The 25,709-nt window shown below is 43.0% G+C and overlaps 1 protein-coding gene across 1 annotated transcript; it reads right to left on the reverse strand.

Moving 5' to 3' along the window:
• Positions 1-5,660: 5,660 nt before the first annotated feature.
• LOC136463048 (homeobox-leucine zipper protein ROC8-like) lies at positions 5,661-7,623 on the reverse strand. Its single transcript, XM_066462091.1, has 6 exons — positions 7,532-7,623; positions 7,286-7,403; positions 6,966-7,151; positions 6,374-6,844; positions 6,186-6,284; positions 5,661-6,078 (listed from the first exon to the last, which is right to left on the reverse strand). Exons 1-6 carry the CDS (start codon positions 7,615-7,617, stop codon positions 5,788-5,790), a joined length of 1,251 nt encoding a protein of 416 aa, XP_066318188.1. The 5' UTR covers positions 7,618-7,623; the 3' UTR covers positions 5,661-5,787.
• Positions 7,624-25,709: the final 18,086 nt, after the last annotated feature.

Consider the following 25,709-nt stretch of genomic DNA (forward strand, 5'->3'; position numbering starts at 1 on the left):
TTTTTGGGATTCTATAGCTTTGTTTAATTGATAGGTGTCACCGATTGTCGTAATGGTAGTTGGTAGTTGATACTGTATGGTTTCTATCTTCGAGTTTTTAGTTGACCTTCCATACTATTCTAGAAGTGAGGGTGTTCAAGTAGTTTTACACCGTAGACACAAAATGCTATATATTCGATGTTTCATTTTTTTTGTGAGGGTTGGGTGTGGGCTATATATATCCACTGTTTCATTTGATGACATCAAGTACAAAAGTAGATGTTTTGCATTGAGTTTTGTTTATGTGAAAGCATATATTTAGACTCTACTTTAAAGTGCTTGTCTAATATTACAGAGGAAAAAGTTTACAATTCTCTTTTGGTTGAAATACATACTAATCACTATTTCGATTTGTTCTTCCAATAAGTTAGATTTGGGAAATTGAATTCATGTTTTCCATAATCAAGCAATTTTCTTATTGTTCCTGTTGTCAATTTGAGGTTTCTATTTATCTTTCTTGTAGATAGAGTTCTTTGTTTTCTTGTATTATTCTTTGTTCTTTGCTCATTGAAGTTGAGAAGATGTGTTCTCTCTTCACTGTTACCTCCCTTCTTTCCTTTTGACTTGCAAAGCAATGGTTGGATCCTTCTTTCTATTTTGTGCATCTTTCTCCTCTCTTTCCTATCGTATAACTCTTAAAACTTTTCTACTTTGACTTGTTTGAAATTGTCTTGTTTTTTGTGATCTATGTACTTTTTTTTTGTATTTCTCCTTCATCTAAAGATAGTTCTCTATTTACTCTAATAGTTTTCAGCTTTCTAATAAATCTTATATTGTTTCTTAGGTTTCTGAAGGTCCACATATTGCTGTCTACTGTTTGAAGGTACACTTCAATCCTATTTATTTTTCATTTTCCACATTACTTCTTCATTGTCTCTGTCTACTTGTGACAGCTTATGCCACTTTTTTAATGATATATAGATCCACTATTTCATTCGATGCCATCATGTATTAAGGGTATATTATTGTCCATTGTATTTGGTTACTGTGAAAGTGTACAAACACTACTTTAAATTGTTTGTCCAATATGTAGAGGAAAAATTATTTGCAATTTTCTTGTGGTAGAAGCGCATACTAATCACCATGCATGGTGAATTGTTCTGCCAAGTTTTGGAAAATATGAAACTCACGTTTTCTATAAGCAACTTTCTCATAAAGTCATAGTGAAGCAAAATAGTACATATGTATTGGAGGAGGTGGTGGTTAGCCTTTGTTAGGTTGTCTCCAACAGGAGACCCATTGTGGAACCCAAATCCAAAATGGGTCTCCAACACAATGCCTATAGCCTTTAACAGAGTACCTATATGGAAGACCCATTTTAGGTGCCAGGAGAGGCATAACCCAAATCTGAGTACCCTCTCTCCTGGAGACCCATTTGTAGAAAGGGTTGTCCTTTGGGTCTTGTTGTTGGAGAATACCAAAAATAGGTATTGAACCCTTTGACTGTAGCGCTACCCAAAGGACGAATGTGTCTTGTATTTTGGGTCGCGGATGTTGGAGATAGTCTTAGTTGCCACCTCAGCGTGGTTCCTATAAACCGTCACAAAATGGCAGCTTGGTGTTCTGGTTGTTGAATTCGAACGTCATAGATTTATCATAGTTGATTGTGACAGAACCGCCCAATTTATACAAGATCAAGTACGGTTGTCCCCGCTAACACGTTGACACACCCATACTTTCACTCATATAAACCCGGTAGTCCGCCGAGTGTCCCGAAAGACCTTGGTAAATCAACATCACAACCAAGATCGCGTGATTAAGCAAATACACATCACATACATAGGGTTACAGCGGAAATAATATTACAAATGGGTTCACAATAATAGTACAAGTTTGGGCTTCAAAACCATTTAGTGAAAACAACAAAGCTTTCAAATGAATACGTTAATATAAGTTCCAAATATATGGCTAGCATAAGTGACATCATCCGACAAAAGCATATAGATGAGAAGTAAGTATAGAATCACCGAGCCCACCGGCGGTTAGCCACCATCATCAACAGGTCGAGAACATCACCTGTAACAAGGTGGGATAAACCCTGAGTACTCGAATGTACTCAGCCAGACTTACCCGTCTTAAACCAAAATAAAGCGACACCAAGGATTATGCAAGGCTTTCTTTAGTGGGCTAGCTGACTCGTTTGCGAAAAGCATAAGCTATCATGAAGAAACCATTTTAAGTACTTTGCATCATCTTTATTATGACCTATCCATCTAGGTAAGCACCTGTACTATAGCAATCACTTGATTAACCAATAACATCCAGTTACCAACTTAGATTTAGCATATCCCATATCATCCCGATAACCATCCTTGTTCCATAATAATTACTACGATGCCGTAACTCGAGTCAAGTGCTCACTATCCAGGAGCGATGGCGATTTGAATCGATTCCTAACCAGCTGGTGATTTATTCCTTACACAAACCTCACTCACCCGCTAAAGTGAGGTATCGGTCACCGAGTAAACTATCTAGGAATCTCGAGTTTGCCAGGAACCACATGTACCCGGGGGCCGACCGACTGCCCTTTGGTCTTATCATCGCGCCCCCGTGTCCTACCACACCTGCTTCGGTACAGTGCGCTGCGGGCAATCTACTCGGCCTGAATAATCTCCCAGCTTCGCGGTCGAATGGTACTTTCTTCGGCCAGCTAAATGTAAGGCATGCGTTCAACATGACAAGAGGGACGAGCAACGGTCGGTCTTTAATCGACACTGACGGAAACTAACAGCACCCCAGAACCCTGTCTGGTTGCCTCCAACTTTTTTTCCGTCCGATCTTCAATTATCCATCACACATGGTTAATTCCAGGATATCATTCTTTCCATAGCTAAACTCTTCTAGTAACCACCTATAATGTAGGTGACCGGATATCACCGATTGCTACCGGTCTAAGCAAGGCTAAGCAGTTATTCGATCCCGACCTAACAGGGTAATAAGGTAATAAGGTAGGCAAGGATATTAATAAATGCATCAACGGTTTCAATCAACTCCTACAACTTAATGCAACAATATATAACTCATATATAGAAAGAATTGCTTTTATAAAGTAGGAGACTTAGAATGCTCCGGGGCTTGCCTAGGATCCGACACAAGTCAGTTCCGTTAGCTTGCACCATCATGGTGACATCTCCGGTCCTAGCACTTGCTTAGTCCTTCCATCTTCGGGATAGATCCTCCATACATCGTCTTCGGGTTCGGCTCCAACATCATGTTCTTCACGTGGTTCATCTAGCGCACCTAGATGAGATGCAAGATGCATGTGTATGAATGTGATGAATGGTAACACAAGATGCATCACATAAGCATTCAAGACAAACCAGTTATTCACGGCAATCATAGAGTCAAGGCTGCAAACAGCAGCAGCTAATTTTACTCATAACAGGAGTTGTACTAATCCAAAAGACATGCAATAAGACAATCTGGAAAGCTTATGGAATTTTCTACAATTCATCTTTAATCCTCTTAGCATGATTCTTAAGTTAACTAAGTCAATTATACCCATTTACAGAAACTGGTCCACAATTGACAGAAAGCAGCCATTTCTGAAACCCAACTTTAAACAGGCATAACTCACAAACCACAAGGCCAAATACCACCAAATTTTAATAGAAGCTAGATAAATGAATTATCTACAACTTTGTTATTCTCATATTAAGATGATTTTACAGTTAGAAGGGTCAACTAATGCAATAATTGCATCTCTGTCCAAAACATAGACAGAAACTGACATGCCACTTTAAACAGCTATAAATGGAGTTATACATGTCCAATAAATGTGGTTCTAGACTTTTTAGAAAGCTTAGCAAATTATAAACAACTTTGTTGTAAACACCTAAAGCTAATTCTACTACTAAGAAGGCCCCACAATAAGAACAAGGAAAACCCTCTCTGGTTTTGGGCAGAAACAGCCACAGAGATTTAAGCAAGTATAACTCAAGATCTACTTACCAAAAAATCATGATATTTAACTTTTTGGAAAGCTTAAGAAAATTACCACAACTCATGTATTTTTACCAAGTCATGATTCATAACTTAACTGAGCCAATTAATTCAAACATGCAGAACTGTTCAGAGTAGAAGCAAAGCAATACAGGGCATTTGTTATTTTTATAACTCTTAAACTATAAATCCTAAACTCCTGAAATTTTTACCAGAAAACAACAATCACCTTAGTATCACTCCACAAAAATTTCACATTTATTTGAGCATAAAAACTGCAGTTATGAAAAAGACAAGACATGACAAGTAACAGGAACCTAGCTGCATAGATCTGTTTTTACAGCAAAATATTGAAACTAAAACATGCCCTATTATAGATCTAGTGCATAGATAATTTCACAAGGATTCCAAAAAGTCCTCATTTACTATTTTACGATTTTTCTACAAATTACTACGAATTTTCAAAGTGGAGCATTCAAATCTGCCAAAAATCAAAAGAAAAGGAATCTAAATCTTGCACTGGGGTCCCTGCAGAAAACATATATTAAATATGAACAAATGAATCCTTTCTGGCACTATTCACAAGAGTCACTGTCTATTCACTTAACCCCTTGGAGAAACTTCTATTTCTGCGCATGGTCCACCTTCTCCTTCCTCCCGACGGTGGAGCAGAGGAGCGGCCGGCTCGCGGCTCCGGCCGGCTGTGGTCGTCGACGGTGGCGGTGGAGTTGCGGGGAGGACCAGGGGTCCCGCGCGCACACGTTGGGCTGCTCAGCTTGGCCCAACGCGGCCTGTGGTGGCGCGGCCACAGTAGCCGCGGCGGCGACGGCAGCTGCTCCGACGGCGGGGAGCAACAGCGGCCAATGGCGCCGGTCAAGGAGGTCCAGAGGCGCGGCGTGAGCTGCGCAAGGATGTGCCACTGTCAGCGGGGAGCGGTGGAGCGCAGAGGCGAGGGGGCACAGTGGCGCTGCAAGCTCGGCGGCGGTGGCGAACAGAGCAGGCGACACCGGCGGCCAGGAGGCTCTGCGTGAGGTGGGAAAGGAGAAGGGAGCGGCGGGTGGAGTGGCAGCAAGGCATGGCGCAGCAGAGGGGCAAGGCGGTGGTTGGGAGGAGCTCTGTCACTTGGCAATGGCGGCCATGGCCATGGCGAGCAGCCGCGCGGCAGCAGGGCGAGCGAGCGCGCTGGGAGAGCGAGGGAGGCCAGAGGAAGCGAGTGCGGGATGCCAGGGCAGCTCGGGCATCCACATTTGGAGGTGCAGGGAGCAGGGCGGCGCGTGGCGCGGAGCTCAGACGCGCGGCGGCAATGAAGCGCGCGCTCTGCTGCATGGCTGCCACGGCGCCCTATCGTCGAACACGTGTGAAAGGTCCTAATGGCTAGAGGGGGGGTGAATAGCCTAATAAAAATTTGAGAGAATTATTTATTTGGCATTGAAACAAATCAGTGTTTCGTATTTGGCACTAAAAAATATGAACTTTCTTATCTGACATCAAGTTGAAATTTCCTTTCGTAAATGGCACTGCCGTCCACTTTCATAGATCAATCTATTAGTTGACTGTTTGACCATGTCAGTTTTTTTTCGTGTGTCCGATATACCCCTGTACACAGAAGACTCCCACGCCGCTACACCTCTACCAACCTCCACGCCGCCCATGCAGCCGCCGTTGCCGTCGCAGTTGCTCCCATCGCCTCCCCTTCCTCTCTCCCTCACCCTCTCTCTCTCCCGAGGTGGCGGCGCTGTGGCACACATGACATGAACGTGTGTCAGGTCAGGCCAGGCCAGGGGCACCAACCATTGTAGTGTAGCACTAGCACACAGCAATGCACGTGCACGTGGAGCACAGCCTGCACAGGGGCATGAGCTGCTCGCGTCGCGTCGCGTCGATCACCTTGGAGTAGCCATTTGACATGTCGGCGATGAGGCACCCCGACGGCATGCGACGGGAGCGGGACGGCATGCCGTAGTGGGCGTCGCGCTGCCTGTCCATGGAGATGTCGGCGACGGCCCATAGCCCCTGCTCGATCTGCTTGCAGTAGCGGAGGAAGCTCAGCTCGCGAGTCGGGACGACCGGCGTCATGATGTGCAGCTCCTCGTACATCTGCGCGACGACACGGCGCCAGCCATTAGTTTTCCTTCCAGTGATCACATATTCACACGACGAGAAGGCACAGCATTGTTTCCAATGCAGAGATTCGACGGCATTACCATGATCAAGGAGTCGCTCCTCCCGCCCAAGCCGTTCACGAGAACATCGACGGTCTGCGCCTTGGACACGATGCTGGGGAAGAACTCCATCCACTTGTTCTGCAACAACAACAACGACATCGATCAGCCATCGCCATGGGCGCGAGGCGCTGGAAGACGAAGGGAAAGGAAGGAATGTGCAAGTGTACCGTGTCCATGAAGACGTCGATGAGCGCGACGGCGCTCATGAACACGAGGCCCGAGTCCCTAGACCCCTCGACGTTCATGTCCGGCGGGCGAAACGTGCCGCCGGGCTTGGCGAAGAGGCTGTCGTAGGTGGCGACGTTGAGCACCTCCTTGGCGTCCCCGGGCATGCCCTTGACCCAGATTTGGTCGCTGGCCTGGGCGAGCCGGATAAGCTCGTCCATGGCGCGCGTCGCCATGTCCACCATCATGGGGCGCTCCATTTCCATCACGGGCGCCGGCATCTGGTACGGCATCCCGGACGAGCAGCCGCTGAGGAGGTCCAGGTCCAGCGATGGCCCAACGAGGGGGCCCTGTTGCCCGAGCATCCCGCCCATGGACAGGTCCAGCGACGACACGGACATGGTCGGCACCGGCGGCATCTGCGTGAACGGCCGGCCGAGGTACTTGGACGTCATGCTCGACACCCGGTCCAGCTGCAGGTCGGCAGGCAGGCATCATTCAGAGACAGACGTACAGTACAGAAATACACGGGGACGGACAGACCGGCGAGGACGTCGCCGGAAACAGCGCGTGGTTGGTCAACTCATGATTTACCTCTTCTTTCAGGCGGGCGTTCTCCACGCGTAGCTTCTGCTCGTCGAAGTAGTCCTCGGCGACGGGTGGGCCGCCGCAGTTGGGGCAGACGACATTCTTGAGCGCCTCGCGCATGGTGATGTTCTCGCACCGGATCTTGTCGTTCTCCGCGCGGAGGAAGCAGTTGTCCGCGCGCTCGTGCTGCGCCTGCAACTCGCACAAGCACACAGGAGCGTCGTCATCCATCAAGAACCCGTGGAAAACAAGCCGACAGAAGGTTGAGATGAAACACGGCGAACTCGTGAATGGAAGAAGAAAAAAAAGGAACTGGGACACTTTACCTTCATCTGGGTGCGGCGTTTCTGGAACCAGAACTTGATCTGGTGCGGCTCCAGGCCGAGCTCCCGGCTGAGCGCGGCGTGCTGGTTCTCGTCGGGGTGCGGGCACTCCTTGAACATCCTGCAGTCACCGGCGAACACGCACCATTACATTCCTCTCCGTCAACCATCACGACGACAACGACGGCCGGACACGATGAAGAAACAGCAAAAGAAATGGAAACAAAACGAAACAAGAGAGAATCGTACGCTTCGAGCTGCTGAATCTGGCGCGGAACTGCGCAAGAGCTCCGACAATATGTCCATACGAAAATACGAACTTCCCTATTTGGCATCGTGGATTTCTACTGCAAACGAGGATATTTATGTCTTTTTACCAGTCATTTGACACCGTTACTGTCCTAAATGGACGGCAGTGCCATTTACGAAAGGAAATTTCAACTTGATGCCAGATAAGAAAGTTCAAATTTTCGAGTGCCAAATACGAAACACTGATTTGTTTCAGTGCCAAATAAATAATTCTCTCTAAAAATTTCTACAACAACACTTAACCAAATGGTTAGACAATTATGAGGCGAAGCGAGTGTTGCGCTAGCCTACTAAAAAATGCAAGCCACCTACCACAATTCTAGTTTAGATAGTGTCAATTCACACAAGAGCAATGACACTACCCTATATTAGTGTGCTCTCAAAGGCTAACTAAAGAGCCACACCAACCAAGCATGCAAGCTCTCACAACTAGCTACACTAAAGAGCTTGTCAACTAGTTTGAGGTAAAGTAAAGAGAGTGATCAAGAGGATTATACCGCCGTGTAGATGAATGAACCAATCAATCACGAAGATGAATAACAATGATGACCAATCACCTCGGAATCAAATGATGAACACAATGATTTTTACCGAGGTTCACTTGCTTGCCGGCAAGCTAGTCCTCGTTGTGGCAATTCACTCACTTGGAGGTTCACGCGCTGATTGGCATCACTCGCCAAACCCTCAATAGGGTGCCGCACAGCCAACACAAGATGAGGATCACACAAGCCACAAGCAATTTACTAGAGTACCTTTTGGCGCTCCACTGGGGAAAGGTCAAGAACCCCTCACAATCACCACGATCGGAGTCGGAGACAATCACCTCCTCCACTCAACGATCCTTGCTGCTCCAAGCCATCTAGGTGGCGGCAACCACCAAGAGTAACAAGCGAAATCCGCAGCGAAACACGATCACTAAGTGCCTCTAGATGCAATCACTCAAGCAATGCACTTGGATCACTCCCAATCTCACTATGATGATGAGTCAATGATGTAGATGAGTGGGAGTCCTTTAGCTAGGCTCACAAGGTTGCTATGTCAATGAAAATGTGCAAGAGTTTTCCCTTGAGCCAGCCATGGGGCTATAAATAGAGCCCCCATCAAATAGAGCCGTTATACCCCTTCACTGGGCAAAACGCGCTCTGATCGGACGCTCTGGTCATACTGACCGGACGCTGACCCTCAGCGTCCGGTCGCCCGATGGACGCCACGTGTCATTGCCTTCAAACGCTGTTCGTCAGATTCCAACGGCTATGACGCTGACCGGACGCAGCAGCTTCAACTGACCGGACGCTGAACCCCCAGCGTCCGGTCGTTTCCAGTAAGGTACCGACCTCGACCGGACGCGTCCGGTTAAAACTGACCAGACGCTGGAACCTCAGCGTCCGGTCGAGTACAGTAAGGGTCGAAACCTGGTTTTCCTCGACCGGACGCGTCCGGTCCACCTCGACCGGACACAGCCAGCGTCCGGTGGTAAACCCTAGCCACTGTACCGACAGTCAACGCGACCGAACGCAGGCAGTCAGTGTCCGGTGCTTCTGGATTCAGCGTCCGGTCACTGGACCGACGCTGGCATCAGCTCTGTTCTCACTTCTATCTTCTCCACCCTTGCTCCAATGTGCCAACCACCAAGAATTTGCATCCGGCTCAATAGAAAATAGGCATTTCATTTTCCCAAAAGCGCCGAATCCCGCCGAGCTTGTGCACATGTGTTAGCATATTTTCACAAATATTATCAAGGGTGTTAGCACTCCACTAGATCCTAAATGCATATGCAATGAGTTAGAGCATCTAGTGGCACTTTGATAACCGCATTCCGATACGAGTTTCACCCCTCTTAATAGTACGGCTATCAAACCTAAATGTGATCACACTCTCTAAGTGTCTTGATCACCAAAACAAAATAGCTCCTACAAGTTATACCTTTGCCTTGAGCTTTTTGTTTTTCTCTTTCTTCTCTTCAAGTTTAAGCCCTTGATCATCTCCATGCTATCACCATTGTCATGTTATGATCTTCATTTGCTTCTCTACTTGAAGTGTGCTACCTATCTCATGATCACTTGATGAACAAGGTTAGCACTTAGGGTTTCATCAATTTACCAAAACCAAACTAGAGCTTTCAATCTCCCCCTTTTTGGTAATTGATGACAACCCTTATACAAAGATATGAATTGAAATTCAATTGAATCCATGTTGCTTGCCCAAGCATATTTACCATGTGTAAAAGGATATGGACAAGTTTCATGAACCCTAAGTGGTAGCAATTGCTCCCCCTACATATGTGCTAAGAGTTTGGATTGACGCTTGCACATATGCTTAGATAGGAAATGTAGGAGTCAATGTCTACCATATGATGCTAAGGTATAAAAGATGGACCTTTGAAGCGTGATACCAATCGGGGTGCACCAATATACCATCCTTAGCATCAAGGTTAGCTCAATACCACTTAGAAATATTTGGAAGTGAAATCACTAGATATCCTATACATGCTAGTTTGCATTTCATCATTCAAATCTACAACTAGCATACATCATACAAGCATGGATATTATAAATATGGAACTTATGCCATGCAAGCAAACATATGAAATGCACGTTCAAATGCACCATACAAGTTCGTGAGCTTGCTCCCCCTACTTGTGTGCTCAAAATTTTAGTTGATCCCTTTCCTTTGTTATATCTCTCCCCCTTATCCCCTTTATCTTTGTTTCTCTCCCCCTTTTTCATCAATGACCACAAAGGTTCTAAATAGAATTACTTGTAGGGTCGAGATTATCAATGTCAATCAATGGGGTGAGGGTTATTTTCCCAAATTTGGTTCAATTCTAGATTATTTCCCAAAGATATTTAACTCGGTTTGATCCAAGGACAAGCTTCTTCACACCTCCAAATAAGGGTTATCTTGTACCATGTTGAGTTAAACACTTATAGTTCATTTTCTAGATTAAACACTAGGTTTACAAGCCCATAAACATGTCATATGCCATCACTAGATCAAGTCAAGTATAGAAGCAATAGTGATACCATATTGACATCAAAATTCATTTGATTTTCATGAATGAGCCTAATAAGATAGAACCACTTGCAAGGTCCTAATGAGATTCAAAATATGACTAGATGCACTAAACATGTCCTTAACAAGAATGTATGTCATGCCAATCAACTTTTACCTTAGATTGCTCGAAGGAGAGGCATGTCATATGAGTGGGGGTTGCATCAACACATATTTGAGAAATCCAATATGTTCAACTCATTTCTTAGCTTGCAAAACCTTTTCTCATCCAATGGCTTGGTGAATATATCGGCAAGTTGATCTTCGGTGCCTACACTCTCAATGCAAATGTCCCCTTTTTGTTGGTGATCTCTTATGAAATGGTGGCGGACATCAATGTGCTTTGTTCTTGCATGTTGCACCGGATTGTTGGTTAGCTTGATTGCACTCTCATTGTCACATAGCAATGGCACTTTCTTGAACTTGATTCCAAAATCACTCAAAGTGGCCTTCATCCAAAGTATTTGTGCACAACAACTACCGGCGGATATGTATTCGGCTTCGGCGGTTGATAATGCAACACTATTTTGCTTCTTTGATGACCATGAAACAAGTGATCTTCCCAACAATTGACATGTGCCCGATGTGCTCTTCCTTTCAACCTTGCATCTCGCATAATCCGAGTCGGAGTAACCAACTAGCTCAAACTTTGCTCCTTTGGGATACCACAAACCAACATTTGGTGTATGCTTCAAGTACCTCAATATCCTCTTTGTAGCCTTCAAATGACTTTCTCTTGGTGAGGCTTGAAATCTTGCACACATGCATACACTAAACATGACATCCGGCCTTGATGCGGTCACATAGAGTAGGCTTCCAATCATAGACCGATACAACTTTTGATCCACCATGTTTCCACTTGCATCACTATCCAAGTTGCCATTGGTTCCCATTGGTGTGCTAATGACTTTGCTATCAATCATTCCAAACTTCTTGATCATGTCCTTGATGTACTTGCCTTGACTCACAAATGTACCATTCTTCAATTGCTTGATTTGAAGACCAAGGAAGTAACTCAACTCTCCAATCATGGACATCTCAAACTCATTAGCCATCATCTTTCCAAACTCATCACAAAATTCTTGATTGGTTGATCCAAATATGATGTCATCTACATAGATTTGTAATACAAATAGATCTTTTCCAATCTTCTTGATGAAAAGAGTGGTGTCAACCTTTCCCATTGTGAACCCTTTAGAGAGGAGGAAGTCCCTCAATCTCTCATACCATGCTCTAGGTGCTTGCTTCAAGCCATACAATGCTTTCTTCAACTTGTACACATGGTTGGGTTTCTTATCATCTTCAAAACCAGGAGGTTGCTCAACATATACTTCTTCATTGATATAACCATTGAGAAATGCACTCTTAACATCCATTTGATAGAGCTTGATGTTGTGGGCACAAGCATAGGCTAGCAAGATTCTAATTGCTTCTAATCTAGCAACCGGGGCATATGTTTCTCCAAAGTCAAGACCTTCAACTTGTGTATAGCCTTGTGCTACCAATCTTGCTTTGTTCCTTACAACTATCCCATCTTGATCTTGCTTGTTTCTAAAGACCCATTTGGTTCCAATCACATTGTGTCCCTTTGGTCTTTCTACCAATTCCCATACTTGATTTCTTGTGAAGTTGTTCAATTCTTCATGCATAGCATTCACCCAATCAACATCCTTCAAAGCTTCATCTATCTTCTTTGGTTCAATGGATGACACAAAAGAGAAGTGTTCACAAAATAATGCCAATCTTGATCTTGTTTGTACACCTCTTGAAATATCTCCAATGATTGTATCCAAAGGATGATCTCTTGCAATACTTGTTGCTTGAAGGATTGGAACTTGATTGCTTGCACTTGCTTGATCATTTGGTTGAGATGATGTACTAGCCATTTGATCTTGATCAATATCATGAGAGTCACTTGCACTAGCTTGATTTGTATCATCTTGCACATTAGAGTTGGAGAGCACTTGCACTTGATCATCTTCATCATCAATCACTAGCCTTGGCCTCAATTCACCAATATCCATGTTCTTCATGGCATTTGAAAGTTGAATGCCTCTAACATCTTCCAAGTTCTCATTCTCTACTTGTGAACCCTTGGTTTCATCAAATTCAACATCATGAACTTCCTCAAGAGTACCACTATCCAAATTCCAAACTCTATATGCTTTGCTTGTGGTGGAATAACCAAGTAGGAATCCTTCATCACATTTCTTATCAAACTTGCCCAATCTTGTGCCTTTCTTCAAGATATAGCATTTGCAACCAAAGACCCGAAAATATGCAATGTTGGGCTTTCTACCATTCAAGAGCTCATATGGTGTCTTCTCTTTCAATTTGTGACAATAGAGGCGGTTGCTACAATAGCAAGCCGTGTTGATAGCTTCGGCCCAAAAAGATTGACTCACATTGTACTCACTAAGCATAGACCTTGCCATATCAATGAGTGTTCTATTCTTTCTCTCAACAAGGCCATTTGATTGAGGTGTGTACTTGGCCGAGAATTGATGTCTAATTCCAAATTCATCACATAACTCATCAATTCTAGTGTTCTTAAACTCACTACCATTGTCACTTCTAACTCTCTTGATGGTTGTTTCAAATTCATTGTGAATGCCTTTGACAAATGATTTGAATGTTGCAAATACATCACTTTTGTCTACTAGAAAGAATACCCATGTGTATCTAGTGTAGTCATCCACTATCACAAATCCATATTTATTTCCACCGATACTAGTGTATTGTGTTGGCCCAAACAAATCCATGTGCAATAACTCAAATGCTTTACTAGTGCTCATCATGCTTTTCTTAGGATGGGTGTTTCCAACTTGTTTGCCAGCTTGACAAGAGCTACAAAGCTTATCATTTTCAAACACAACATCTTTCAATCCTTTAACTGAGTCATGCTTAATCAATCTATTCAATTGTTTCATTCCAACATGACCAAGCCTTCTATGCCATAACCAACCCATGCTAGACTTAGTGAACAAGCATGTAGATAATCTAGCTTCACTAGCATTGAAATCAACCAAGTATAGATTCTCATATCTAAAGCCTTTGAAGATCAAGTTAGAGCCATCTACACTTATGATTTCTACATCATCTACCCCAAATATGCATTTGAATCCAAGATCACACAATTGAGCCACGGATAGCAAATTGAAGTTCAAGCTCTCTACTAGCAACACATTGGATATGCTCAAGTCATTGGATATTGCAATCTTACCAAGCCCTTTGACCTTGCCTTTGCCATTGTCACCAAATGTGATACTATCATAGCCATCATTGCCATTGGTGTTGATTGAGTTGAACATTCTAGCATCACCGGTCATGTGTTGAGTGCACCCACTATCAAGAACCCAATGCCTTCCTCCGACTTTGTAATTGACCTACAAAAGAAGATCAATTCTTTTTAGGTACCCAAACTTGCTTGGGTCCTTGAAGGTTAGTAACCAAGCTCTTTGGCACCCAAATGGCTTTCTTCTTTGAGCCCATCCATGGTTTGCCAATGAACTTAGCCTTCACACCATTTGTACCCTTAACAAGCATATAGGAAGAATTAAGCTTAATAGAGGATACATTAGCATTTTTGCTTTTGTTGGTGCATTCATGCTCTCTATGACCAACTTGCTTGCAACTAGTGCAAAACCGACCATTGTTCTTCACAAAACTTGTCTTGTGAGGAGTAAAGGCCGCCTTGCCTTTCTTGGGGGTATAGCCCAATCCCTCTTTGTAGAGAGAAGCTCTTTGGCTACCCAAGGCCATAAGCAAGCGGTCCTCACCACCATAAGCCTTAGCCAAGGTGTGAGTGAGCTTAGTTACCTCCTTCTTGAGGTTCTCATTCTCAACCACTAGTGAGGTATCACAAGTGTGACCATCACTACTAGATGAGGTAGAAGTGGAAGTGCTACAAGAAGGGTTAGTTGGAGGAACAATGATAGGCATAGATAGTGATGTATCAATTAAATCACAAGTTAAACCTACATCACAAGTTTCAACATGCTTCCTTTTATCTTGTTCATTAAGCAAAGAAGAATGAGCTTTTTCAAGCTTTTTGTGAGCCTTGCAAAGCTTCTCATGGGCATCCTCTTGCCTCTCATGAGATGCATTGAGCTCATCAAAGGCTTGCTTAAGGGCTTTTACTTTCTTACGCAAGCTTTTGCATTCCTTTCTTGAGATGTTAAAGTGTTCTCTAGCATCTTCTAGCATGTCAATTAATTCATCTTTAGTAGGTTCATCATCATCATTATCACTATCACTATCATGTTCACTCTCACTTTCATCATCATAAGTTTGTACCTTGGTGGCCTTAGCCATGAAGCATGATGGAGAGTCGAAGAGAGAAGGATTCTCATTGATTGCTATGCTTGCAAGTGCCTTCTTCTTGGTGGTCTTGTTGTCATCACTATCATCATCATCACTTGTGGAAGCATCACTATCCCAAGTGACTACATATGAACCACCCTTCTTCTTTTTGAAGGACATCTTGTCCTTCTTATCTTTCTTTTCTTTCCACTCCTTCTTCTTGTTCTTGTTGTCATCATCTTTCTCACTATTGTATGGACATTTGCTAATAAGATGATCTTTGCTTCCACAATTGAAGCATCTCCTTGCCTCTTCCTTGCTCTTGGATGAATACTTCTTTCTTCTAGCTCGATAGCCCTTCTTTACCATGAACTTGCCAAACCTCTTGACAAAAAGAGCCATTCTCTCATCATCATCATCATCATCCCATGAATCATCATCCTCACTTGATGTTTCTTGCTTGGCTTTGCCCTTGGATGATGTGGCCTTGAAAGCCACGCTCTTCTTCTTGTCATCCTTCTTCTCATCTTTCTTTTCTTTCTTTTCTTCCTTCTCATCATCATCTCTATAGGCATCATCGGTCATGATATCTCCTAAGACTTGGTTTGGTGTCATTGTGTTCAAACCACTCCTTACTAGCAAGGTGACCAATATCTTGAATCTTGCGGGCAAACATCTCAAGAACTTATTTGAGAAGTCCTTGTCCTCTATGTTCTCACCGAGTGCTTTGAGATCATTTACAATCACCTCCATTCGATGGAACATGTCCGGCACACTCTCATCCTCCTTCATCTTGAAGCTTGCAAACTTTTCTTTGAGGATGTATGCCTTTGCACCCTTCATGGCTTGAGTACCCTCAAATGATTCTTCCAACTTCTTCCAAGCCTCATGTGCCATCTCAATATTTTTGATTTGCTCAAATGTTCTCACATCAATTGCATCATGAATGGCACTTAGAGCAATGTCATTGTTTTAGAGAAGCACTTCTTCGGCGGCGGTGGGATTTTCCGGATCACCAATCTCAATTTTGGTTTCTACCACCTTCCACACCTTTCTATTGATTGACTTGATGTGTGTAGTCATCTTTGACTTCCAATATGAATAATTTGAGCCATCAAATTGGGGTGGCTTCTTGGTGTTGTTGATTTGAGCCATTTTACACCGAAGGTTGTTAAGCCTCAAATTAACGGTGATCTCGGCTCCGATACCACTTGAAAGGTCCTAATGGCTAGAGGGGGGGGTGAATAGCCTAATAAAAATTTCTACAACAACACTTAACCAAATGGTTAGACAATTATGAGGCGAAGCGAGTGTTGCGCTAGCCTACTAAAAAATGAAAGCCACCTACCACAATTCTAGTTTAGATAGTGTCAATTCACACAAGAGCAATGACACTACCCTATGTTAGTGTGCTCTCAAAGGCTAACTAAAGAGCCACACCAACCAAGCATGCAAGCTCTCACAACTAGCTACACTAAAGAGCTTGTCAACTAGTTTGAGGTAAAGTAAAGAGAGTGATCAAGAGGGTTATACCGCCGTGTAGATGAATGAACCAATCAATCACGAAGATGAATAACAATGATGACCAATCACCTCGGAATCAAATGATGAACACAATGATTTTTATCGAGGTTCACTTGCTTGCCGGCAAGCTAGTCCTCGTTGTGGCGATTCACTCACTTGGAGGTTCACGCGCTGATTGGCATCACTCGCCAAACCCTCAATAGGGTGCCGCACAACCAACACAAGATGAGGATCACACAAGCCACAAGCAATTTACTAGAGTACCTTTTGGCACTCCGCCGGGGAAAGGTCAAGAACCCCTCACAATCACCACGATCGGAGTCAGAGACAATCACCTCCTCCACTCAACGATCCTTGCTGCTCCAAGCCGTCTAGGTGGCGGCAACCACCAAGAGTAACAAGCGAAATCCGCAGCGAAACATGATCACTAAGTGCCTCTAGATGCAATCACTCAAGCAATGCACTTGGATCACTCCCAATCTCACTATGATGATGAGTCAATGATGTAGATGAGTGGGAGTCCTTTAGCTAGGCTCACAAGGTTGCTATGTCAATGAAAATGTGCAAGAGTTTTCCCTTGAGCCGGCCATGGGGCTATAAATAGAGCCCCCATCAAATAGAGCCGTTATACCCCTTCACTGGGCAAAACGTGCTCTGACCGGACGCTCCGGTCATACTGACCGGACGCTGACCCTCAGCGTCCGGTCGCCCGATGGACGCCACGTGTCATCGCCTTCAAATGCTGTTCGTCAGATTCCAACGGCTATGACGCTGACCGGACGCAGCAGCTTCAACTGACCGGACGCTGAACCCCCAGCGTCCGGTCGTTTCCAGTAAGGTACCGACCTCGACCGGACGCATCCGGTTAAAACTGACCAGACGCTGGAACCTCAGCGTCCGGTCGAGTACAGTAAGGGTCGAAACCTGGTTTTCCTCGACCGGACGCATTCGGTCCACCTCGACCGGACATAGCCAGCGTCCGATGGTAAACCCTAGCCACTGTACCGACAGTCAACGCGACCGGACGCAGGCAGTCAGCGTCCGGTGCTTCTGGATTCATCGTCCGGTCACTGGACCGACGCTGGCATCAACTCTGTTCTCACTTCTATCTTCTCCACCCTTGCTCCAATGTGCCAACCACCAAGAATTTGCATCCGGCGCAATAGAAAATAGGCATTTCATTTTTCTGAAAGCGTTGAATCCCACCGAGCTTGTGCACATGTGTTAGCATATTTTCACAAATATTATCAAGGGTGTTAGCACTCCACTAGATCCTAAATGCATATGCAATGAGTTAGAGCATCTAGTGGCACTTTGATAACCGCATTCCGATACGAGTTTCACCCCTCTTAATAGTACGGCTATCAAACCTAAATGTGATCACACTCTCTAAGTGTCTTGATCACCAAAACAAAATAGCTCCTACAAGTTATACCTTTGCCTTGAGCTTTTTGTTTTTCTCTTTCTTCTCTTCAAGTTTAAGCCCTTGATCATCTCCATGCTATCACCATTGTCATGTTATGATCTTCATTTGCTTCTCTACTTGAAGTGTGCTACCTATCTCATGATCACTTGATGAACAAGGTTAGCACTTAGGGTTTCATCAATTTATCAAAACCAAACTAGAGCTTTCAACGTGGTGAGCGTCACTGTGCCCGCCTTAGAGTCCGTTTTTGGGCCAGCTCTGCTCCGAACTGGGCTATGGGCCTTGAAGCAAAATTCTTCTTCTTCTGATGCTCTACAAACTTGATTCAGGGGTCATAGCCATTGGGGCAGCATATTAGTGGTTAATGACACTCCAAGACAGCATTGTCATTGCATTAACGGCGATTAACAACTTCCAAAAATTGATAGCCAAAATGAAGTCAACTGAGTGCCATCTTTATACATGCTCTTCGCCATCATGTACACTCCAATTTTTATCTTTGGACCAAATCGAGTTGCTTAACAAAATTTGGAGAACGCGAGACGTCAATGCCGATGGCGATGAATTTCTAGACTTAGAATATTTCTAAGTGCTGAAATCAGCAGCAAATTCGATCTTGTGACCTCGATTTGACTTACTTCCAAGATGATCTAGCTCTTCATCCAAAAACAAAGTTTGTTCTACATGATATGGACTACAACTTTCATTTAATGTCCATCCTCAAAACTGATATAGATCCTGCTGTTCTGCTTTGACCAAAGTAGGATCACGATGAAGCTTAAATTATCCTTTTTGATCCATTGGAGCATTTTCTTGGCATTTGCCCAACATGAACCTTTCATGACTTTTGTTGTAGAGTTCATCTAGAGTCATTTGGGCATGGTTGCAAGATTTGGTTGACGATCGAGAATTCCATTCACTTTATAAAATAATTCAAGCAAGGACATAACTCGTCATTTCATGTGACTTCTTGATTCCAAACTTCATGAAACTTTTCGAGTGCCCAATATAGATGGGTATTGATGTGAGACACATGAAGATATCCCAATCACACCACCCAAGCATATATCTTGAAAAGGGGTCTATAGGCGAGCAAAGGTGCAATATCCAAGTTTAGGTTGGGGCTCGTTTCTATAGGTTTGACCTTGACATCTTCATCATCACTTAATATGCCAAGTTTGAGCTCAAACCCATTGCTTAACTGGTGGCAAACACCTGGGGTGTTACATTGATCTACTTGTTTGGAGCTTGGTCCTTATGTGAGGGTGGTCTCCAGCGAATATTTTCGATCATTTATTTGTTTAGCTCTTGGGTTGGCGGTGTTGAAGATGTTTTTAAATATGGAAACAATTGATTCTTTTGCATGCATATCTACTCTTGATGTTAAATGTTCTTTGAGTTTCTATAGCTCTGTAACTCTGTTCAATCAATAGTAGCTAGTGATTATCTAGTAATGGTAGTTGGTTGCCGGCACTATATAGTTTCTATCTTCTAGTTCCTAATTGAGCTACCATACTATTTTTAGAATGTGTGGTCATGAGGGTGCTCAAGTACTTCTGTGTATTAGACATCGATAGTGAACATGTGCCATAGAAGAAAGATACCAAATATGGTATATTTGAATCAAGAATAATAATTGTCTTGTTTGCTCAGCTTGCATATATACCCACTGTTCTTTTTTAGGTTTATGTATCCACTATTTCGTTCGATGCCATCAAGTACTCAATCATATGTCTATTGTGTTTGTTTTTGTGTGAAAACCTAGAAATAATACTTTAAAGTGTTTGTCTAACATTGTAGAGGAAAAATTGTTTGCAATTTTCTTTTGGTTGAAGTGCATACAGTAACTATGTTTATTTTGTTATGCCAAGTTTTGAGAAATCTTGAACTCACGATATCTGTCATCAAGCAACTTTCTCATAGTTACAAATATATGATAGTGTTGCATGACAATACATATGAGCTGATGTACATGCCTGCATAGCTATTGATATCGATGGTGAACATGTGCTGTAGAAGAAAGATCTCATTTTTTTTTACTGAATCCAAAGTTACCCTTGCTTTCCATATTTGAGGTTTACACTGATTTCACTCTTTTTTCTCTTTGGACATCAGCTTCTTACTTGGCTTTGATACAAGAAGTAGCATAACATGGGAGGACAGCCTGAGGGCATGCATCTGGTTTTGGAAAGGACTGAAGGATGTATTTCATCACAAGCTGTGCAAAGTAGGGGCATCGAAAAGGCCACACCAGAAGAACTATGTGTTACTTTATCTGATAAAAAGGGGTGTTTTGCTTGCAATGAGAGGTCACACAACTTGGATTAGTGCAAGATAAAGTACAAACTTGTTTTTGCAGCACATCAATTTGGTTATGCTACAAAATTTCCATTTACCATTATTCAGCCTTCAGATGAGATTGTTGCAAAGAAGAAATTTTACCATCACTATGTTCTCATAAAATCTAATGTCACTAACTTGGACAAGGTTATATTGAAAGATGAACTCAATATGTTTTGGAAGCTTTCTGGCAATTGGGAGTTCAGGAGAGAATGCAATATGACTTTCATGGCTGCCTTCAGCTCGGAGGATGACTTAATAAGTTGTTTAAAGAACACTAAGATTGAAACATTACTGCATAATAAGGAGGTGCAATTGACTGTAACAAGGTGGAAGGAAAGCGACGATGGAAGTCTTGACTTGGTTGAAGAGTGGCTTTTAGTGTGTGGGATCCCAAGAATATATAGAAACTGGAAGGAGTTATATCAGGTTGCTTCTGCATTTGGAGTGTTGATGGATGTGGATGAGGAAAGTTTGGAAGTTGGAGATAAGGAGCCTATTAGGCTGAAGACATCATTCAGAAGTTTTGATGGTGCTCCCTTCTCTTACTACTTTGCATTTGGATGGTCTTCAAAACTAGTAATGGTCACAGCAGTACAAGACAAAACAGAAGGTATGAAACATAAAAATAAGGAGTTAGACAAGGAGCATAAAAAGGAACTGCATGCAGCAAAAAGTATATTGCTGGAAGAGCCGAAGGGCATTGAAGAGTAAAGATCAAATGGAAAGGCCAAAGAAAACAAAATAAGTGCTCCAGCAGCCACAATAACAAACTCTAAGGTAACAATAACAGAGAGTTCAAAACCCATAGCCCCAAATCCACGAAGCATGATTGGAGAAGAGCACTTCAGAGGTGAATAAGCATGATGGTTTTATTTGTAGGTTTTATTCCTAATAAAAAATATATAAAAAATGTAGGAGAATGTGTTCGGTGTTATGGGACTAGCAATTTGGTCAATTTTTGTTTGGTTTTCTGACATCATTTTTGTTGACACTTTCCTAAAGGTATACAAAAGCTGAAGGGCATTGAAGAGTCAAGATCAAATGGAAAGGCTAAAGAAAACAAAATAAGTGCTCTAGCAGCCACAATAACAAACTCTGAGAAAACAGCAACACAAAGTATAGTGCTGGAAGAGCCGAAGGGCATTGAAGAGTCAAGATAAAATGGAAAGGCTAAAGAAAACAAAATAAGTGCTCCAGCAGCCACAATAACAAACTCTGAGAAAACAGCAACAGAAAGTTCAAAACCTGAAGGGGTGCAATCCATTGGCCCAAGTCCATGAAGCATGATTGGAGAAGAGCACTTTAGAGGTGAAAAAGCACGATGGTTTGATTTTTAGATTTTATTCCTAATATAAAGACCTGTAGGAGAATGTGTTCGGTGTTATAGGACTATTTGGTCATTTTTTTTTGCTTTCTGACATCATTTTGTTGACACTTTCCTGAAGGTATACAAAAGCCTCCTATCAAACATGTATTCAAAAGGAGAGGTAAGAAGCAGCAAGTTACTGAAGCAATAAACAAGAGCCCATCAAATAAAATGGATAAAGAAGTGGCTCCACATAGCAGCAGTAATGCCACAAGGACTGGAGCCTCAACTGGATGTGATATGCTGGCTCAAAAAGATTGTTCAAAAATGGAACCCAATAGGGAACTGATTATGGAAGAAATAACTCCAGTAGGGGAAAGTAAAAAGGCCGAAAAGCATGGAGCATGCAGAGATACTGAGTGCAATAATGTAGCTGCCCCTACAATCAACTCGAAGAAGACACAAATATTAGGAAACACATCAAGAACTCCGAGAGATGAGTTGATCACTAAACATACCAAAGGTGAGTGAGAATCCCTTATCCATCTAATTTTGTAATGAAATGTTCATTACTTTCTTTAAATAATTTATGTGAGTTTAATGTAGAAGGAAAATGCGTCAATGTATTTGGCAATATTGTTACTTGGTCATCTAATTGATCGCAATTGGTTAGGCTAATCAGTCCCTAACCTGACTAGGCACTATAGGCATGTATGGATCCTTGCATTATCGGTAAGCCGCTAATAGTTAGCAGCTACAATTAGCTGGTGAGGATCCTAATAGGCCTGCTAATTAATAGACCTGCCACTTATTAGCCGGTGAACCTAATAAAAGTTAGTTCATTAGTTGATGGAGGGGTGCTAGTAGGTGCTAATAGTTCATATGCACATCCAATCAACTATCCAACTACCTAGCAGGTAGATCCAAACCCACTCAACGATCCTTGCTGCTCCAAGCCGTCTAGGTGGCGGCAACCACCAAGAGTAACAAGCGAAATCCGCAGCGAAACATGATCACTAAGTGCCTCTAGATGCAATCACTCAAGCAATGCACTTGGATCACTCCCAATCTCACTATGATGATGAGTCAATGATGTAGATGAGTGGGAGTCCTTTAGCTAGGCTCACAAGGTTGCTATGTCAATGAAAATGTGCAAGAGTTTTCCCTTGAGCCGGCCATGGGGCTATAAATAGAGCCCCCATCAAATAGAGCCGTTATACCCCTTCACTGGGCAAAACGTGCTCTGACCGGACGCTCCGGTCATACTGACCGGACGCTGACCCTCAGCGTCCGGTCGCCCGATGGACGCCACGTGTCATCGCCTTCAAATGCTGTTCGTCAGATTCCAACGGCTATGACGCTGACCGGACGCAGCAGCTTCAACTGACCGGACGCTGAACCCCCAGCGTCCGGTCGTTTCCAGTAAGGTACCGACCTCGACCGGACGCATCCGGTTAAAACTGACCAGACGCTGGAACCTCAGCGTCCGGTCGAGTACAGTAAGGGTCGAAACCTGGTTTTCCTCGACCGGACGCATTCGGTCCACCTCGACCGGACATAGCCAGCGTCCGATGGTAAACCCTAGCCACTGTACCGACAGTCAACGCGACCGGACGCAGGCAGTCAGCGTCCGGTGCTTCTGGATTCATCGTCCGGTCACTGGACCGACGCTGGCATCAACTCTGTTCTCACTTCTATCTTCTCCACCCTTGCTCCAATGTGCCAACCACCAAGAATTTGCATCCGGCGCAATAGAAAATAGGCATTTCATTTTTCTGAAAGCGTTGAATCCCACCGAGCTTGTGCACATGTGTTAGCATATTTTCACAAATATTATCAAGGGTGTTAGCACTCCACTAGATCCTAAATGCATATGCAATGAGTTAGAGCATCTAGTGGCACTTTGATAACCGCATTCCGATACGAGTTTCACCCCTCTTAATAGTACGGCTATCAAACCTAAATGTGATCACACTCTCTAAGTGTCTTGATCACCAAAACAAAATAGCTCCTACAAGTTATACCTTTGCCTTGAGCTTTTTGTTTTTCTCTTTCTTCTCTTCAAGTTTAAGCCCTTGATCATCTCCATGCTATCACCATTGTCATGTTATGATCTTCATTTGCTTCTCTACTTGAAGTGTGCTACCTATCTCATGATCACTTGATGAACAAGGTTAGCACTTAGGGTTTCATCAATTTATCAAAACCAAACTAGAGCTTTCAACGTGGTGAGCGTCACTGTGCCCGCCTTAGAGTCCGTTTTTGGGCCAGCTCTGCTCCGAACTGGGCTATGGGCCTTGAAGCAAAATTCTTCTTCTTCTGATGCTCTACAAACTTGATTCAGGGGTCATAGCCATTGGGGCAGCATATTAGTGGTTAATGACACTCCAAGACAGCATTGTCATTGCATTAACGGCGATTAACAACTTCCAAAAATTGATAGCCAAAATGAAGTCAACTGAGTGCCATCTTTATACATGCTCTTCGCCATCATGTACACTCCAATTTTTATCTTTGGACCAAATCGAGTTGCTTAACAAAATTTGGAGAACGCGAGACGTCAATGCCGATGGCGATGAATTTCTAGACTTAGAATATTTCTAAGTGCTGAAATCAGCAGCAAATTCGATCTTGTGACCTCGATTTGACTTACTTCCAAGATGATCTAGCTCTTCATCCAAAAACAAAGTTTGTTCTACATGATATGGACTACAACTTTCATTTAATGTCCATCCTCAAAACTGATATAGATCCTGCTGTTCTGCTTTGACCAAAGTAGGATCACGATGAAGCTTAAATTATCCTTTTTGATCCATTGGAGCATTTTCTTGGCATTTGCCCAACATGAACCTTTCATGACTTTTGTTGTAGAGTTCATCTAGAGTCATTTGGGCATGGTTGCAAGATTTGGTTGACGATCGAGAATTCCATTCACTTTATAAAATAATTCAAGCAAGGACATAACTCGTCATTTCATGTGACTTCTTGATTCCAAACTTCATGAAACTTTTCGAGTGCCCAATATAGATGGGTATTGATGTGAGACACATGAAGATATCCCAATCACACCACCCAAGCATATATCTTGAAAAGGGGTCTATAGGCGAGCAAAGGTGCAATATCCAAGTTTAGGTTGGGGCTCGTTTCTATAGGTTTGACCTTGACATCTTCATCATCACTTAATATGCCAAGTTTGAGCTCAAACCCATTGCTTAACTGGTGGCAAACACCTGGGGTGTTACATTGATCTACTTGTTTGGAGCTTGGTCCTTATGTGAGGGTGGTCTCCAGCGAATATTTTCGATCATTTATTTGTTTAGCTCTTGGGTTGGCGGTGTTGAAGATGTTTTTAAATATGGAAACAATTGATTCTTTTGCATGCATATCTACTCTTGATGTTAAATGTTCTTTGAGTTTCTATAGCTCTGTAACTCTGTTCAATCAATAGTAGCTAGTGATTATCTAGTAATGGTAGTTGGTTGCCGGCACTATATAGTTTCTATCTTCTAGTTCCTAATTGAGCTACCATACTATTTTTAGAATGTGTGGTCATGAGGGTGCTCAAGTACTTCTGTGTATTAGACATCGATAGTGAACATGTGCCATAGAAGAAAGATACCAAATATGGTATATTTGAATCAAGAATAATAATTGTCTTGTTTGCTCAGCTTGCATATATACCCACTGTTCTTTTTTAGGTTTATGTATCCACTATTTCGTTCGATGCCATCAAGTACTCAATCATATGTCTATTGTGTTTGTTTTTGTGTGAAAACCTAGAAATAATACTTTAAAGTGTTTGTCTAACATTGTAGAGGAAAAATTGTTTGCAATTTTCTTTTGGTTGAAGTGCATACAGTAACTATGTTTATTTTGTTATGCCAAGTTTTGAGAAATCTTGAACTCACGATATCTGTCATCAAGCAACTTTCTCATAGTTACAAATATATGATAGTGTTGCATGACAATACATATGAGCTGATGTACATGCCTGCATAGCTATTGATATCGATGGTGAACATGTGCTGTAGAAGAAAGATCTCATTTTTTTTTACTGAATCCAAAGTTACCCTTGCTTTCCATATTTGAGGTTTACACTGATTTCACTCTTTTTTCTCTTTGGACATCAGCTTCTTACTTGGCTTTGATACAAGAAGTAGCATAAC

The sequence above is a fragment of the Miscanthus floridulus genome, chromosome 7 (genome assembly GCF_019320115.1).
Source record: "Miscanthus floridulus cultivar M001 chromosome 7, ASM1932011v1, whole genome shotgun sequence".
NCBI classification, from domain to species: domain Eukaryota; kingdom Viridiplantae; phylum Streptophyta; class Magnoliopsida; order Poales; family Poaceae; genus Miscanthus; species Miscanthus floridulus.

What these genes read in the sequence shown, in the direction of transcription:
- LOC136463048 (XM_066462091.1), bottom strand. Translation starts at nt 7,617, where the DNA reads ATGCCAAATAGGGAAGTTCGTATTTTCGTATGGACATATTGTCGGAGC. An exon ending in TCGACGTCTTCATGGACACG is followed by an intron (nt 6,285 to 6,373) that starts GTACACTTGCAC and finishes TTGTTGTTGCAG; the next exon opens with AACAAGTGGATGGAGTTCTT. An exon ending in GGAGCGACTCCTTGATCATG is followed by an intron (nt 6,079 to 6,185) that starts GTAATGCCGTCG and finishes GTCGTCGCGCAG; the next exon opens with ATGTACGAGGAGCTGCACAT.